Source organism: Trichechus manatus, unplaced genomic scaffold (assembly GCF_000243295.1).
Source record: "Trichechus manatus latirostris isolate Lorelei unplaced genomic scaffold, TriManLat1.0 scaffold00017, whole genome shotgun sequence".
NCBI lineage: Eukaryota > Metazoa > Chordata > Mammalia > Sirenia > Trichechidae > Trichechus > Trichechus manatus.
Genome location: NW_004443953.1, coordinates 18,865,816 through 18,881,968, shown reverse-complemented (window position 1 = coordinate 18,881,968; position 16,153 = coordinate 18,865,816). Strand labels below are relative to the sequence as shown.

Below are 16,153 nucleotides of genomic sequence, written 5' to 3'. Positions count from 1 at the left end.
AGTGCATAAATGACCTTGTTCTGAGCTGACGCTTGGGTATCAAGTAAGCAAGTGGTGGTGGTTCCATATAATAAGTGATCTTTCAAAGCTAATAGTATTTACACTGTGGTAGACACCATGCTAAATGCTTTTCAGGTATTATTTATTTCTCTCAATAGTTCTCTATACTAGATAAGAAAACTGCCACTTTGAGAGGCAAGTGATTGCTCAAAGTTCCACAGTTACTAGTAAGTGGTGTGGCCGAAGCCCATGCTCATCACCACTACGCATTTCTTCCCTTTGGGGCTGCAAATTAGTGCAGCTTCTATACTTGCCACCACACGTTAGCTTTTTAGTGCTTTCGCATATACACTCACTTTGTTTACATGCTCCTTTAGGTTATTAGCTTCTTTCTAGAGGTTGAATGCTATGTCTGCTTTGCTATCAATTTAAAAGGCCTTCCTTGTACGGTAAAGTTGAAGTAATCTGAATTAACAGCAAAATTAATCGTTCAGATACCAACTTATAATGTCAAAATCATGGTGACTCTGAGGACACAAGCAGCTGCCTTAAAGCGAGGACACTAGGGTATTGCTGCTGTGATGGTGAAAACACACTTCCACTACCACCACCACGGCATCAACAGCAACTACCTAGTACTGAGCATTATTCTTGTGCAAGGGAGCGAGGCTAGGTATTCTACATACATTCTCTCTAAACTTCAAAATAGATCAGCAAAGTAGGAACTATTATTCTCATTTGATAGCTAGAGAAGCTAAAACTCAGACAAATTATGAAAAAAGACCTGGATTCCAGACCTTGGCAAAGCATATAATATAAAGTCCATTCTTATCATAAGAAAGGGGACCTCCAGAAGCCACATCAAAAATAAACTAAAAAAAATAAAGATCAGTGTCTGACCTATATAACTTGGCACCTCCACAGCAATTTGGGATTATTCTTTGAACTGAAAAGACTCATGTGAGCTCCCACACACAGCAGCAAGCTATTGTGTTAGGTATTTAACCTGCGCCAACACACGATCCCTCTTGCTATTAATTTGTCATTCCCTGATCTTGGTTTTATGATGGCATCAATCAAAAAAGTCTGTTAATTAGGGACTTAAGTTTTATCTGCATCATAGAACCTTCCATGGAATCCCAGAATCTAAGGGTTGGAGAGACCTTAAAGGTAATTTTTAGGCTGATCAATTTACCTTCTCCCAATGGCCTGGTTTTCTTCTCTATTTTGTTTATGGGGAGGAAGAATTGAGACAATTTGTAATAAAAGCATAAACACGACGAGATCAAATCACTTGTGTTAAACTGCTCTAAAATGCAGTAAGTTATTCACGTTAGTGGTTGCCTACATGGAGGATGAACCATGTGTATGCGACAAGCCAGCCTCGAAGTGAACACCACTTGCCAAATGATATAACGCAGCTGCATACAAGAGCTTATTCAGAGCAATATCTTTAACTTTTTATTTTGATATAATTCACACTTAAATAATACAAGAATAGTTTAAAGAATTCCCAGACTTACCAATCATTAATATTTTGCTCCATTTGCTTTATCATTTTTGCTTTCTTGCTGAACTATATGAGAGTTTTTCATTGACATCTTGTCTCTTTATCTACAAATATTTCAGTATTTATTTCCTAAGAACAAGGGCTTTCAGAGTACTGAAATCTCTGATCAAAACACAAAGTGAACATAAAAACCATCAGAGTAAAGAAAACAAAAAACGTTAACCATTAAAAAAAAACAACTTTACCTTCACAAGATAAGGGATTTTCCCTCACAAGAGGGGGTTTTTTTGGCCTATTTTGCTCACTGCAGTATTCCCAGACCCTAACGTAGTGCCTGGCATACATCAGGTGCTCAGTAAATACCCCATGAAGTTAATTTCTTAAATTCTTCTTAAGTTAATTTTGTATATATATGAAATATATATATACTTAATATATATATTTAAATTATACTTAGTAACGAGTGTTTCAAGGAGCCCCGGTGGCACAATGGTTAAGTGTTTGGCTGCTAACTAAAAGGTCGGCAGTTCAAACCCACCAGCTACTCTGCAGGAGAAAAGACCTGGTGATCTGCTCCCGTAAAGATTACAGCCTGGGAAATCTATGGGGCAGTTCTACTCTGTCCTATAGGGTCACTATGAGTCAGAATTGACTCAACGGCACAAAAACAACCGAGTGTTTCTGTATCCATTTTTTAAAGTTAATTTCTTAATATGATGGTATGAAACTACATTGATCACATTTCTAAACAAAGCGTTTCTAAAATAAAGCAGTTAATAACAGCAAAGTATTCAGTCATTTCTTGGTTACCTATAATTTGTATTTCACCAGTTGCAAAAAGAGGAATGACCTTCGGACGGAAAGGACTGCTGGGAAATTGCCTTTTTAACATGAGACAAAACAGATGATAACAGAAGCAGACGTGGCTTGCTTGGCCCCCTGAGGTGCGCTATGTGGACCTGCTCTCTCTTCACAGGTATCGGTTTCTGATGTACTCTCGGTACGTAGAGGTGTCTTCTTTCCCGAGGGGCTGCATGATACCTTTACTGGCCTGGATGTGGGCCTGGAAGATCTCTGTGGATTTTCTGTCTACTCTAGGAGGCTGCACTTCATAGATGTTGTCTTGAGAGAAAGCCGAGATGGGCGTTCTATAAAACATGAAAGAAGAGAGAGCTTCGTTAAACAAAACAAAGTGAAGGACAACAGGGAGCTGTGCTCTCAAAAGTGTTGAGAGCTGCTGACCTGGAAGAAGTGAGCTTGGTATTAGAAGAGGCTAAAATGACCTCTGGGCTCACCGGCGGCTGGCTTCCTCCTCAGCCTGAGAACAAAACTGGACCAGCATCCCCCTGGGAGCCCTCCCTGATGCAGGCACTTCTCCTGTGTCTCCACAGCCTTGTACTCATGGACGTGTGTACCCTCCTCTGTCTCCTTCACCTGACAGGGTAACTTTAGGCAGGGGCTATACAGACTTTTTGCTGTTTTTCCTAGGTGCGTGGTAGGCACTCTGTTTTTTTAAGGAAAATTTAGAACGAACCAGTAAAGTAGGGGATACACATAATTAGAATTGTTTCCAGGAGGAAATAAGTTTATACGTGTAAAATACTTACTCTGCACAATGCCTGATACCCTTGCCTTGGCCAAGTTGCCATGGAGTCGATTCTGACTCATGGTGACACCACTATGTGTCAGAGTAGAGCTGTACTCCATAGAGTTTTCGATGGCTGATACTTTGGAAGATCACCAGGCCTTTCTTCCAAGGCACCTCTGGGCAGACTTGAACCTCCAGCCTTTTGGTTAGCAGTCAAGAGTGTTAACCATTTGCACCTCCCAGGGACTCCTTGGTACACTAGGCTGTAATCTTTTTATATTTATTGTTTTAGGGTTTACCAATTTTTTTTTTTTTTTTTTGTATTTTAGATGAAGGTTTACAGAACAAACTAGCTTCTCATTAGACAGTGCACATATTTGTGACACTGGTTAACAACCCCACGACGTGTCAACCCTCGCCCTTCTCGACCTTAAGTTCCCTATTACCAGCTTTCCTGTCCCCTCCTGCCTTTTAGTCCTTGCCCCTGGGCTGGTGTACCCCTTTAGTCTAGTTTTGTTTTATGGGCCTGTCTAATCTTTGGATGAAGGGTGAACCTCAGGAGTGACTTCATCACTGAGCTAAAAGGGTGTCCTGGGTCCACACTCTAAGGGTTTCTCCAGTCTCTGTCAGGCCAGTAAGTCTGGTGTTTTTTTTAGGCTGTAATCTTTATGGAAGCAGATCGCCAGGTCTTTCTCCCACAGAGCTGCTGGGTGGGTTGTAACCGTCAGCCTTTCAGTTAATAGCCGAGCACTTAACCGTTGCACCACCAGGACTCTCTGTTGACAATTACAGGTGCATAATCTCTTAGCTGAACTTCTGAAATCCAAAAAACTTTAACAATCTAAAGTTATTTTGCTGGCAAAACCTGACCCAGTTGAAACTCGCTTTGTGGCATATCCTAACCTGACCTGATGATACTCATCCCACTTCATGTGAATATTAATGTGTTTAATTACCAGACACAGCCTCAGATCATTCTGGGGATGTTATTACAAGGTGTATGTACCATCTTGCTATGCTAACATCCAAAAAATTCTGAATTCTGAAACACATTTGGAACTCAGACTTTTGGATGTGGGATTATGGATCTATAATAGGCAGCTTCCTTCTTTTTTGGGATAACCTGAAAAGCAAGCACCAATGAATCTCTCTATTCAAAAATATCCCTCCATTCCCACCCCACCCACCAGGCCTGCCATAGTGCCTAAAATTTACACCCACCTTTTGGGGAATGTGCTGTCTTTAGAAAGCCCTTGTCAAAATGCAGCTTGGTGTCTGACATACCCTCAATTCTTCACAGTTTGAGCACCCACTAGTCATTACATCCCTCGAGGGATGAGTCAACCAGCAAGTCAGGTGTGACGCAGGGTGTGTACATGTGTTGGGGGAGCGTGAATGCTCACACGTGTGCCCAGGAAGGTCAAAAAAGAGCCACTGATAGAGAACAGTGATAAACCAAAAGGACATTGTGAGGGATTGAGGGGTACAATGACAACACACTCTACCAATTAGCCCAGGGCTGGCCCTGTGAGGAGGCTCTCCACACCAGGGCACCCAAGTAACACAGATACAGAAAATCTGGAAAGTCTATTCCACTGGACTGGGGCCTGCCTTGCTCGTGTGCTTTTTTCTTAGAGGAATCAGGAAGGGACCCTGGATGCCCACCGTGTGGCTGGCAGCGATGGGCCAGGAGTTGTCCCTGCAGACACATGCAGAATTGGAGCTCACACCCAGCTGGGTCCAAACACAGATGATCTATACTTGGAATGTCGGTATTTCACTGGACACCGTGTGGTGCAGTAACACACAAAGCAAGACAGAGGAGTTGTTCAGTAACACCCTCTGAAAGGGCTCTATCCTCATAGGATGTGTTACAATGAAACATGAGTCTTTCTTACTCTTTCAGAAAAAAAAAGTCAAGGTAGCTCACTGCACTTCGCCTTTATCTAGAACACCAATCCATCCTGAGATGGAGGGAAACTCTGTATTACGTCCCATTAAAATAAAATAAAACTGGAGGTAGAACGTTCTTTTTGGAAGTCAATCCCAATTGTTTTCATCTCAGGATAATATATCTCAACTGAAATTTCGTATCTAGTTTATGAAACACCCCCGTCATTTCAAAGCACTTTAATAACCTTAGAATTCACCCTTATTTAAGTAAACAAAAACCAATGGTAAAGTGATTTATAAAAATGTTTTAAAAATTAAAGAGCAAGGTGAGTAAAAATCTTGAGATGGCTGGATCTCAGTTTGTGCATCAGCCTGGCAGCAGCTCTTATCTTCAAAGAACAAAAGTTAGAATTACTCTAAGGTCTGTGGCTAAAACATTATAATGGTGAATGGTTGGGATAGTTAATATACGAACCTTTCTTCTCAATTTTCCCTCACAAAAATACAGCAACTCTCCAGTCATTTACATAATTCAAATTAAGATGCTACAATTCTTTAATGGTTGCTAATATTTAGGGTCAAGCCATTTTAACCTGTACCTTTGAAAAGGAGGTTCCATTAGCGTTTTCATGGATTACTCTCAAAACATCAGCAATGACAGCACCAGCCACAGCACCTCCTTCCGAGTCCTTTATATTTAACCACACCATCGATGCCCGTCTAGTACCTTCCTCTCCTCAAAGCTCTTTGACATACATTATCTTACTCGATTTTCATATCTGTCTGGGAGGCAGGGAGCCCAGGGATGATCTGCTCCATTTTACAGATGAAATGTTTAAAGTCTATTTGTAAAATGGGGCTAATAGTCTCTGTCCTGTCTTCGAAGCCAGAAGTTTGCATGGAGCCCTGTTAAGGAAAATGCTGTGCAGCAGGAATCACACCAAAGATAACTTCCAGGATCCAAGCCTTAATGCTCAGCTGAGAAAGAGGGAATACTAAGAAACCAAGTCATTATTTTATCCCTCTTGGCTACAGTCCCAGAGGCCTCAACTGAATACACACCAAGGCAGGCAGTGGAAGGTAAAAGGACTGGGTCCAGCAACCATGCAGGGCTAGGACAACCACATACGGAACCACAGACCAGCGACTTCCCCTGCACCTTGGGTTTCTCATCAGTAAATTAATCAGGAGTCCTCAACCTACTTCTTGGGAAATTGTTTCACTGCTGCGTGGAGTAATGGGAAATGATGATCACAAACATTCTAAACATGAAGCGCCAAACATCAGCCTTAAATGGTATCAGACTGAGTAGCAGGTAGGTTTAGGACTCCAGTGTCACGTCACTATGGTTTCAAAAAGGAGCCCTGGTGGCGCAATGGTTGAACAGTCAGTTGCTAACCGAAAGGCTGGCAGTTCGAACCCACCAGCCCCTCCACAGGTGAAAAATGTGGCAATCTAAAAATAACAACAACAAAAAAGTGGCAATCTGCTCCCATAAAGATTACAGCCTAGAAAACCCTATGAGGCAGTTCTACTCTGTCACATGGGGTCACTATGAGTCAAAATCAACTCAACGTGGTTTCAAAACTATCTACGTAGGAAGGTCATTTTGTCCCTTGTCCTTTTATTCACCTAGATATGAAGTCTACATTGAACAATAAAATTGTAATAAATTAAATGTTTAGTACTGAATTTGGGCCAGAAGGAAGCATAAAACATCCCCAACATTGTTGGTATAATCAGAAGAAAGAAGAGGAAAAACTGGATTCACAAAGAACTCACACACCTTTCTACTTCCTAAAGCCAGTCACAGTCAGCTCCTCATAGTCTAAGGCAGTGGTTCTCAAAACGTGACCCCAGGACCAGCAGCATTAGCATCACCTGGGAGCTTTTCAGACATGTAAATTCCCAGGTCCCACCCCAGACCTACTGAATCAGAAACCCTGGGAGTAAGGCCCAGCAATCTGCGTTTTAACAAGTTCTCCAGGTGATTGTAATGCACACTAAAGTTTGAGAACCTCTGGTTTAAGAAGACCACTGTCAACTGTGTCGGTAAGATATCTAAAATGCTAAGTAAGATCTTATTTATGGTCAATGCAGCAGCACTGAGCTTTTTTAAGAAAAAACTTTCTTTTTAAACGATATACGACCACTAACCCTACATTGAGAAGGCATAATTTAACATTTAATTGCAAAGACACAAGTGGCAGTATCATATTCACCACACATTTCCTAATGAGGAGACACTTTTCATTTCCCCAATGACTTAAGAATTTCCAAGGTGGGGAGGAAATAAAAAAAAATCCAAGACCTGCAAAAGGGGCTGCTGGCCGGCACCTTGTCTCTGAGAGTACTGGAAAAAGATGGAGGTAAACCCAACAACGCTTCCAACACCACACAGAATAGTCTTTTTAATAGCTTAAATAGCCAACTTTTCTGGATAAAGAGACCAACATTTAAACACCAAGTGATGTGGAAATTGTGAGGTCGCTTTCTTTTATTCATTCCAACAGAGAGGTAACCTCTTATTGCATTTTCATGGTAGAAAAATGGTACCATATTTCTCTCCTGGTCATAAACAGAGGGAATGCTTTTTTCAGCTTCTCATAGCCCCCAAAAGGATAAAATTTATTACCCTTAGTTCAAACGCTAATCATATTTTTGGAGATAAAATATTACAATTACAACTTTGCAGGCTCATTACTTTTTATCACAAAAACTAGTTCTATCTTCAAGGAGAGCTCTGTGATTCCCCTCAAGGAATGTTACAGTCTTATTTAGAATAACATATTTGCCAGTTCATTTATGGGCTGCTTAACCCAGATTGCTTGGTGCACTCAAATACCAGAACTGATGACACTTAGCTTTCACTGCAGCTCCCATTCACACTGAGAAACACTGCAGGCAGAAATTCATTAGACACACCAGATGTTTTTAAAGAAAATCCTTATTGGTGCCCTTTCATGCTCTTTCTTAAATATGGTATTACTTGGTTGGTTATAATATGACCATGTTTGATAATAACCATATCTTACACTTGGATGCAGAACAAATGCTTGAGTCCCTTTTTAAAGTTTAATTCCTGTTGAGGTTTTTTCTGACTTGTACACATTGAGTACCTCATAAACATACGTTGGTTTCACAAGAAAATATCTGATTGGTCGGACTGAAATGTTTTCTGAATTTAATAATGTCATGATGATCTGTGGTTGGTGATAGAAATACTTGGTACTGTTTGTATAATTTCCGTAATTTTATATATGTGATACTTTTCCTTATGTTAAATTTTAAACTTTTTCTAAGATTAGCATTTTGGCATATATCAAACCCAATTTGGCATTTCCAGAAAATTTAGTAATGGTTCTAGTCATAAAATGTATTTCCTTTCCCAGTGAGCCCTTCTGTTTGCCACCATAAATTCCAAGTTTCTTCCCCAAGGTTGTTATTTTCACATCACCAAATGAGTCGTAACTTGCTGGTTATGACTGAGTCATGGAATCAAAAGAATATTACAGCTGAACAGGACCCTATAGAAGACCCTGACCTTGACCAACCCCCTCATTTACAGATGGCAGGCATCATTAGGCCTTTTCTCTCATTATTTCCTCTACCTTCTGGGAAAAAAGCCATAATTAGGACAAGGTGAAAAATGAATCAGGTGCTCTGGTCCTAGTGAAACAAAACCTCAGCAAACGCTTTAATAGCACCAGCCCTTGATTATTAGTCTATTTGTCTTTCTGCCAGCTTTACAATCTATTAGGAAATAATTGCCTGTATGATCTAACCAGCAAGGGGACCTTTCGTATATGTCACCTCGAAGTGACTTTCTCTCTCTGGCCTTTAATGTTGCCCAGAGGCCCTCAGTTTGTGAATGGGCATTGTAACTTTTTTCCCCACAATGTCCACTGCTTCTCTTTAGTCCCTTTATTAGATTGCTTATATCTTTCCAATAAGACACTCAACATTGAAGCCTAGTCATGAGTCTATTCTACCAAGATGATACAGTGAGAATGTGTTTGTATCTTCATGTTAAAAAACCAAGGTAATACTGCATACTATCTACACTCTGTGCACCAGTATATAGACACCAAAACCGAAACAACCAAACCCACTGATTCCAACTCATAGTGACCCTAAAGGACAGAGCAGAACTGCCCCATAGGGTTTCCAAGGCTGTGCATCTTTATGGAAGCAGACTGCCACATCTTTCTCCCTTGGAGTGGCTGGTGGGTTTGAACTGCAGACCTTTTGATTAGCAGCCAAGTGCTTTAACCACTGTGCCACCAGGGCTCCTATACAGACTCCAGAGAATCCAAAATGTAGTTCTTAAAATGCACTGTCCGATATAATAGACACTAGCCACATGTGGAAAGAGCCCTGGCAGCACAGTGGTTAAGTGTTCAGCTGCTGACTGAAAGGTCGGTGGTTTAAATCCACCAGCTGCTCCGCTGGAGAAAGATGTGGCAGTCAGCTTCTGTAAAGACTACAGCCTTGGAAAGCCTATGGAGCAGTTCTGCTCTGTCCTATAGGGTTGCTATGAGTCGGAATCGACTCGACGGCAAAGGGAGCCATAAGCCACATGCGGCTATTTATGTTTAAATTAATTAAACATTCAGTTTTCCAGTCACACTAACCACATTTCAAATGCTCAGGAGCTCCATGTGTGGCTAATCGTGACTGTACTGGATAGTGCAGACACAGAACATTTCCATCATCACGGAAAGTTCTATTGGACAGAATTGTTCTAGAACCTCTTTCCTGATATTTTCCCCTCAGAAATTCTGGGTATACCTTTATTACAGTTGCTCTTCCTATGTCTCTTTAAGCTCATTATCCTAATACAATACGTCTCGACATAGCATTTATCACTATCCAATCTTTTATTTATGTGTATATACTGATTATACATCTCAATCACCTCTTTACTCTCAATGCCCAGAAGAGGGCCTGACACATAGTAAGCATTCAGTAATTATTTGCTGAATGAATGAATGAACAACATCTGGCTAACGAATCTGATTTTACTTTGGATTTCTAAATCTGGAGCCTGAATTCAGTGCAATTTGGACTGCTCTAGAAGATAGGAAGGCTAGGATTTCCCATGAGAAGCCTTATCCTTAAGTTTCTCTGCTCAGGCACCCCATAAAGTGAACAAGGGAACTGATGGGAAGCCAAGGTGCTTTCTAGGGGCTAAAACTATTTAAGTGGCTGCAAAAAAAACAAGAGTGAGGCACAAATGGTAGGGTCTTATCCTTACCTTTAGAGGTGATCAGATAGATTAACAAATTTGTCCAAAGATACCAAATTACTAAATAGGCTGAAATCAAGAGGAATGTGTTAATTTTCAAAAGACCTCTAACAAAATAAAAGAAAACAAAGGCAAACTACACCCCCTGTATTCGGTGCTCCTAGAAAGCAGGAATCATGTACCATATTTTTATGCAAAAAATGCATGAGTTATACCAGAACTGTTTTACTTAATTTCATCGTTTCTGTGCATTATACACGCAGGTACGTTATCTATGTGGGCATGCTGTTTGTGAAAAAATATGGTATATTCTCTTTTACTTACCCTGTCAAACCAATTTCAATGTCGGAGATAAGGGGTAAGCACTCAGTAATACTTGCTGCCTTGACCCCTAACTTACATAAGTCTTTGGGTAGAAATACATGGTTTCACAGAGTAAACATGTCCATTTTTAGGGGCTAGCACTTATCCATGTACTGGGAAATGGAACCACATTACTAGCTGCTGATGACATTCTAAACATTATCAAGGTAAACAATATGTTAGTTTCCTAATTTGCTAAAAAGACGGCAAGTCTACATTACACACACAAAATGCTATGACTCTAAAACATATCCCCAACAAAGTCCAATTATTTCAGAATTATATGTCACTGAGAGCTAACAAACATGACACAGAATAGTGAACAAATCTGATTCCTTCAAATCCAAACATTTCCAAATCCAAGTTATTATAATGGGATGGCTGACTTGCCCTCCAGCAGGGACATACATGAAAAGACCAGTATTCACACATGAATCTAGGAAAATTGTAAGTCTTCAAAAATGAAATGGAATGCATAAAGATGAATATCCTAAGCATTAGTGGCTGAAATGGACTGGTATTGGTCATTTTTAATTGGACAATCATACGGTCTACTATGCCAGGAATGACAACTTGAAGAGGAATGGCATTGCATTTACTGTCAAAAAGAACATTTCAAGATCTATCCCAAAGTACAATGCTGTCAGTGACAGGATAACATCCATAAGTCTACAAGGAAGACCAGTTAATATGACTATTATTCAAATTTACCCACCAACCACTAAGGCCAAAGATGAAGAAACTGAAGATTTTTATCAACTTCTGCAGTCTGAAATTGATCAAGCATGCAATCAAGATGCATTGATAATTACTGATGATTGGAACGCAAAAGTCGGGAACCAAGAAGGATGTATAGTTGGAAAATATGGCCTTGGTGACAGAAACGACCCTGGAGATTGCAAGACTAATGACATACTCATGGCAAATATCTTTTTTCAACAACATAAATGGTGACTATACACACGGACCTCGCTGGATGGGATGCACAGGAATCAAATCAACTACAACTGTGGAAAGAGACGATGGAGAAGCTCAATATCATCAGTCAGAACAAGGCCAGGGGCCGACTGCGGAACAGACCGCTGATTGCCCATATGCAAGTTCAAGTTGAAGCTGAAGAAAATTAAAACAAGTCCACAAAAGCCAAAGTATGACCTTGAGTATATCCCACCTGAATTTAGGGACCATCTCAAGGATAGATGTGACCCACTGAACACTAATGACTGAAGACCAGACGAGTTGTGGGATGATATCAAGGACATCATATCTAAAGAAAGCAAAAAGTCATTAAAAAGACAGGAAAGAGAAAAGATCAAAATGGATGTCAGAAGAGACTCTGAAACTTGCTCTTAAACACGGAACAGCTAAAGCGAATGGAAGAAATGATCACGTAAAAAGCTGAACAGAAGATTTCAAAGGGCTGCTCAAGAAGACAAAGTAAAGTATTATAACGAAATGTGAAAGTCAGAAAACCAAAAGGGAAAAACACCAAAAGGGAAGAATATGCTCAGCATTCCTCAAGATGAAAGAACTGAAGAAAACATTCAAGCCTTGAGTTACAATACTGAAATTTTCTATGGGTAAAATACTGAATGATGCAGGAGACATGAAAAGAAAATGGAAGGAGTACACAGAGTCACTGTACCAAAAAGATATGGTCAACGTTCAACCATTTCAAGAGGTACCATATGATCAAGAACTGATGGTACTGAAGGAGAAATCGAAGCTGCACTGAAGGCACTGGTGAAAAATAAGGCTTCAGGAACTGAAGATAATTCAAAAATGGTTGCAGCAGTACATCGACAGGGAACTGCCAGAAATTCAAGCTGGATTCAGAAGAGGACGTGGAATGAGGGATATCATTGCTGATGTTAGATGGATCTTGGTGGAAGGCAGAGAATACCAGAAAGATGTTTACCTGTGTTTTACTGACTACGCAAGGCATTCGACTGTGTGGATCATAACACATTATAGGTAACATCACCAAGAATGGGAATCCCAGAACAACCAATTGTGCTCATGAGGAACCTACACATAGACCAAGAGGCAGTTGTTCAAAAAGAACAAGGGGATACTATGTGGTTTAAAGTCAGGAAAGGTGTGTGTCAGGGTTGTATCCTTTCACCATACTTATTCAATCTGTATACTGAACAAAAAATCCAAGAGGCTGGACTATATGAAAAAGAATGTGGCATCAGGGTTGGAGGAAGACTCATTAACAACCTGTGATATGTAGATGACACAACCTTGCCTGCTGAAAGCAAAGAGGACTTGAAGTATTTACCGATGAAGACTAAAGACTACAGCCTTCAGTACAGATTACACCTCAACATAAAGAAAACAAAAATCCTCACAACTGGACCAATAAGCAATATCATGATAAACGGAGAAAAAATTGAAGTTGTCAAGGATTTCATTGTATTTGGATACAAAATCAATGACCATGGAAGTAGTAGGCAATAAATCAAATGACACTGCATTGGGCAAAAAACAAAGATGTCACTTGCAGGACCAAGGTGCGCCTAACCCAAGTCATGGTATCTTCAATTGCCTCACGTGCACGTGAAAGCAGGACAATGAATAAGGAAGACTGAAGAAGAATTGATGCATTTGAATTATGGTGTTGGTTGAGAACACTGAATATACCATGGACTGCCAGAAAAAAGAACAAATGGAAGAAGTACAGCCAGAAATCTCCTTAAAAGTTACTAGCATGGCGAGACTTCATCTCACATACTTTGGACATGTTATCAGGAGGGACCAGTCCCTGGAGAAGGATAGCATGCTTGGTAAAGTGGAGGGTCAGTGAGAAAGAGGAAGAACCTCAATGAGATGCACTGACACAGTGGCTGCAACAATTAGCTCAACCATAGCAACAATTATGAGGATGGCACAGGCCCGAGCAGTGTTTCGTTCTGTTGTACAAAGGGTTGCTCTGAGTCTGAACTGACTTGACGGCACCTAACAACAACAACAAGATACACATGTGATGGGATCACCATGAGTCAGACTCTACTCAATGGCAACTAACAACAACAACACCAGCAGAGACATACAGAAAGGGAGGTTAGAAATTACATGCTGTTGTTAGCTGTGTGGGCAGGTCAAAATTCTTTAAAACAAAGATGACAATAATGTCAGTCTCTAAACAGTTGACCATTAGAAAGTGCAAAAAGGGTGAGGAGAAGAAAGTGAAGAATATAATCTGCAATGAAGGATGTTATGGATTGAACTGTGTCCCCCAAAAATGTGTGTCAACTTAGCTAGGCCATGGATACCAGTATTGTGATTGTTCACCATTCTGTCATCTGAAGTGACTTTCCTATGTGTTGTAAATCCTACCTCTATGATGTTAATGAGGTCGGATTAGTGGCAGTTATGTTAATGAGGCAGGACTCAATCTACAAGATTAGGTTACATCTTGAGTCAATCTCTTTTGAGATATAAAAGAGGGAAGCGGGCAGAGAGACAGGAAGACCTCATACCACAAAGAAACAAGAGCCAGGAGAGTAGCACATCCTTTGGACCCTGTGTCCCTGTGCTGAGAAGTTCCTTGACTGGGGAAGATTGATGATGAGGACTTTCCCCCAGATCCAACAGAGAGAGAAAGTCTTCCCCTGGAGCTGGCACCCTGAATTTGGAGTTCTAGCCTCCTAGACTGTGAGAGAATAAATTTCTCTTTTTTTAAGCTATCCACTGTGGTATTTTTGTTAAAGCAGCATTAGGTTAACTAAGCTAACGGAACTAAAATGCACAACCCTATAGGCCAGCAGGGTGGGCTGCCCTGTGTGTATGTATATATGCCCTTTCAAAGAGTCAGCAATAAGGAATTTCAATTCCTTAGAATATACTAGGTCTTTAAGGATTTTGATAAGAGGAAGAGTAGCTGGCATTTTGGTTATAGGGAAAGCATGAAGACAGCAAAACCCTTTCTGTGTGTTTCTCAAACACTTATTTGCCTTCAACCTGTCAGGAAGCCATGCCAATGACAGGCCAACCAGAAAGGCACTACAGTCTGACAAACGAAGATTTTATGCTCAAGTCTAAGCAACATCAATAACACAGAAAAATTATTTATAGATAAAGGTATACAATGACCTTAATATAGCTTAAAAATAGTTAAGATTTGTAATTTCTGAAGTGGCCAAATTCTATTTTTTTGAAGTTCATTTGTCATAAGAGCCACTAGGTGAAAAAATAGTGTGTATGTATATATGTGTGTCTGTGTGTGTATATATGTGTGTGTGTGTATATATATATATACACACACACACGTATACATATGTATACACACACACACACACACACACACACACACACAGAGACCCTAGGAGGTGCAATGATTAATGCGCTTTGCCACTAACACACTCCACGGGGTGGACTGGTTTGAGTCTATCCAGAGGCACCTCAGAAGAAAGCCCTCGTGATCTATTTCCAAAATATCAGCCATTGACAACCCTATGGAGGTCAGTTCTACTCTGACACACACAGGGTCACCATGAGTCAGGAATGACTCAACAGCAAACACCAACATCTATATATATATATATGTGTGTGTGTGTGTGTTTATGTGTGCATATGTATACATATATACATATACATGCATACACATATATATGCTGTGTATATATATATATTTATAATATATATACTTATGCTATATATGGAGCCCTGGTGGCACAGTGGTTAAGAGCTCAGCTGCTAACCAAAAGGTCTGTAGTTTGAATCCACTAGCCACTCCTTAGAAACCCTATTGGCAGTTCTACTCTGTCCTGTAGGGTCACTATGAGTCGGAATTGACTCGATGGAACCTAACAACAATATGCTATATATACACTAATATTTTATATACATATATACACTAATATTACATATATGTTCTTTAAACACAACTCTGAGGAAAGGGCTATGTATATATTTTGGCCAACCCCACTAAGAGATATACTTTAAATAAGTCCATGTAAACTGTTAACTCTGACTTTTACAATGTCCATTCTATTGTGCAGATACTAGACTAAAAGTATAGATGATGAGTATATGTGGAAATGGAGCCAATACATCTAGATAATGTACTGTAACATTTACTACTTCTTAGGTAGAGTTGGAACATTTCGCCCTTAAAAGATGACTTTTACAGCCCAGTAAAACCATGAGAGTAACGAGGTACAGGAGTCCAGTGACAAGGCCCAGAAGGCAGAAGGGGAGTAGGAAGCTGATGATAGGGAACACAAAGTAGAGTAAGGATATTGTTGATGTGTTGTGAGATTGTTAACCATGGTCATAGGGCAACATTTGTAGTAACTGTTAAATGGGAGACTATTTTGTCCTGTAAGCCTTCATCTTAAGTGAGAATAACAGCACAATTAGAAGAGCGTAGTCAATGTCACTTAAATGTGTATGTAAAAAAAAATTTTTGAAATGGCGTATCTTTGGCTATGTGTGTTTTCATCAAAAAAAAAAAAAAAAAAAAAAAGTTGAGAATTTAGAGGGTTAAAATGTTGTGGGGTTGTTAACCAATGTCATAAAACAGCATGTGTGTTACTGTTACATG

General features: G+C 40.1%; 1 protein-coding gene across 3 annotated transcripts in view; it reads right to left on the bottom strand.

Moving 5' to 3' along the window:
- Positions 1–2,068: 2,068 nt before the first annotated feature.
- Positions 2,069–16,153, bottom strand: part of FIG4 (FIG4 phosphoinositide 5-phosphatase) — a 141,832-nt gene continuing 127,747 nt past the window's right edge. The window contains exon 23 of one of the 3 annotated variants that reach the window (XM_023727648.1): positions 2,069–2,658. In XM_023727648.1, coding sequence (XP_023583416.1) covers positions 2,481–2,658 — 178 coding nt within the window. In that variant the 3' untranslated portion in view covers positions 2,069–2,480. The remainder of the gene's footprint in view (positions 2,659–16,153) is intronic. The other 2 variants (XM_023727647.1, XM_004372458.2) reach the window with 2 other exon arrangements.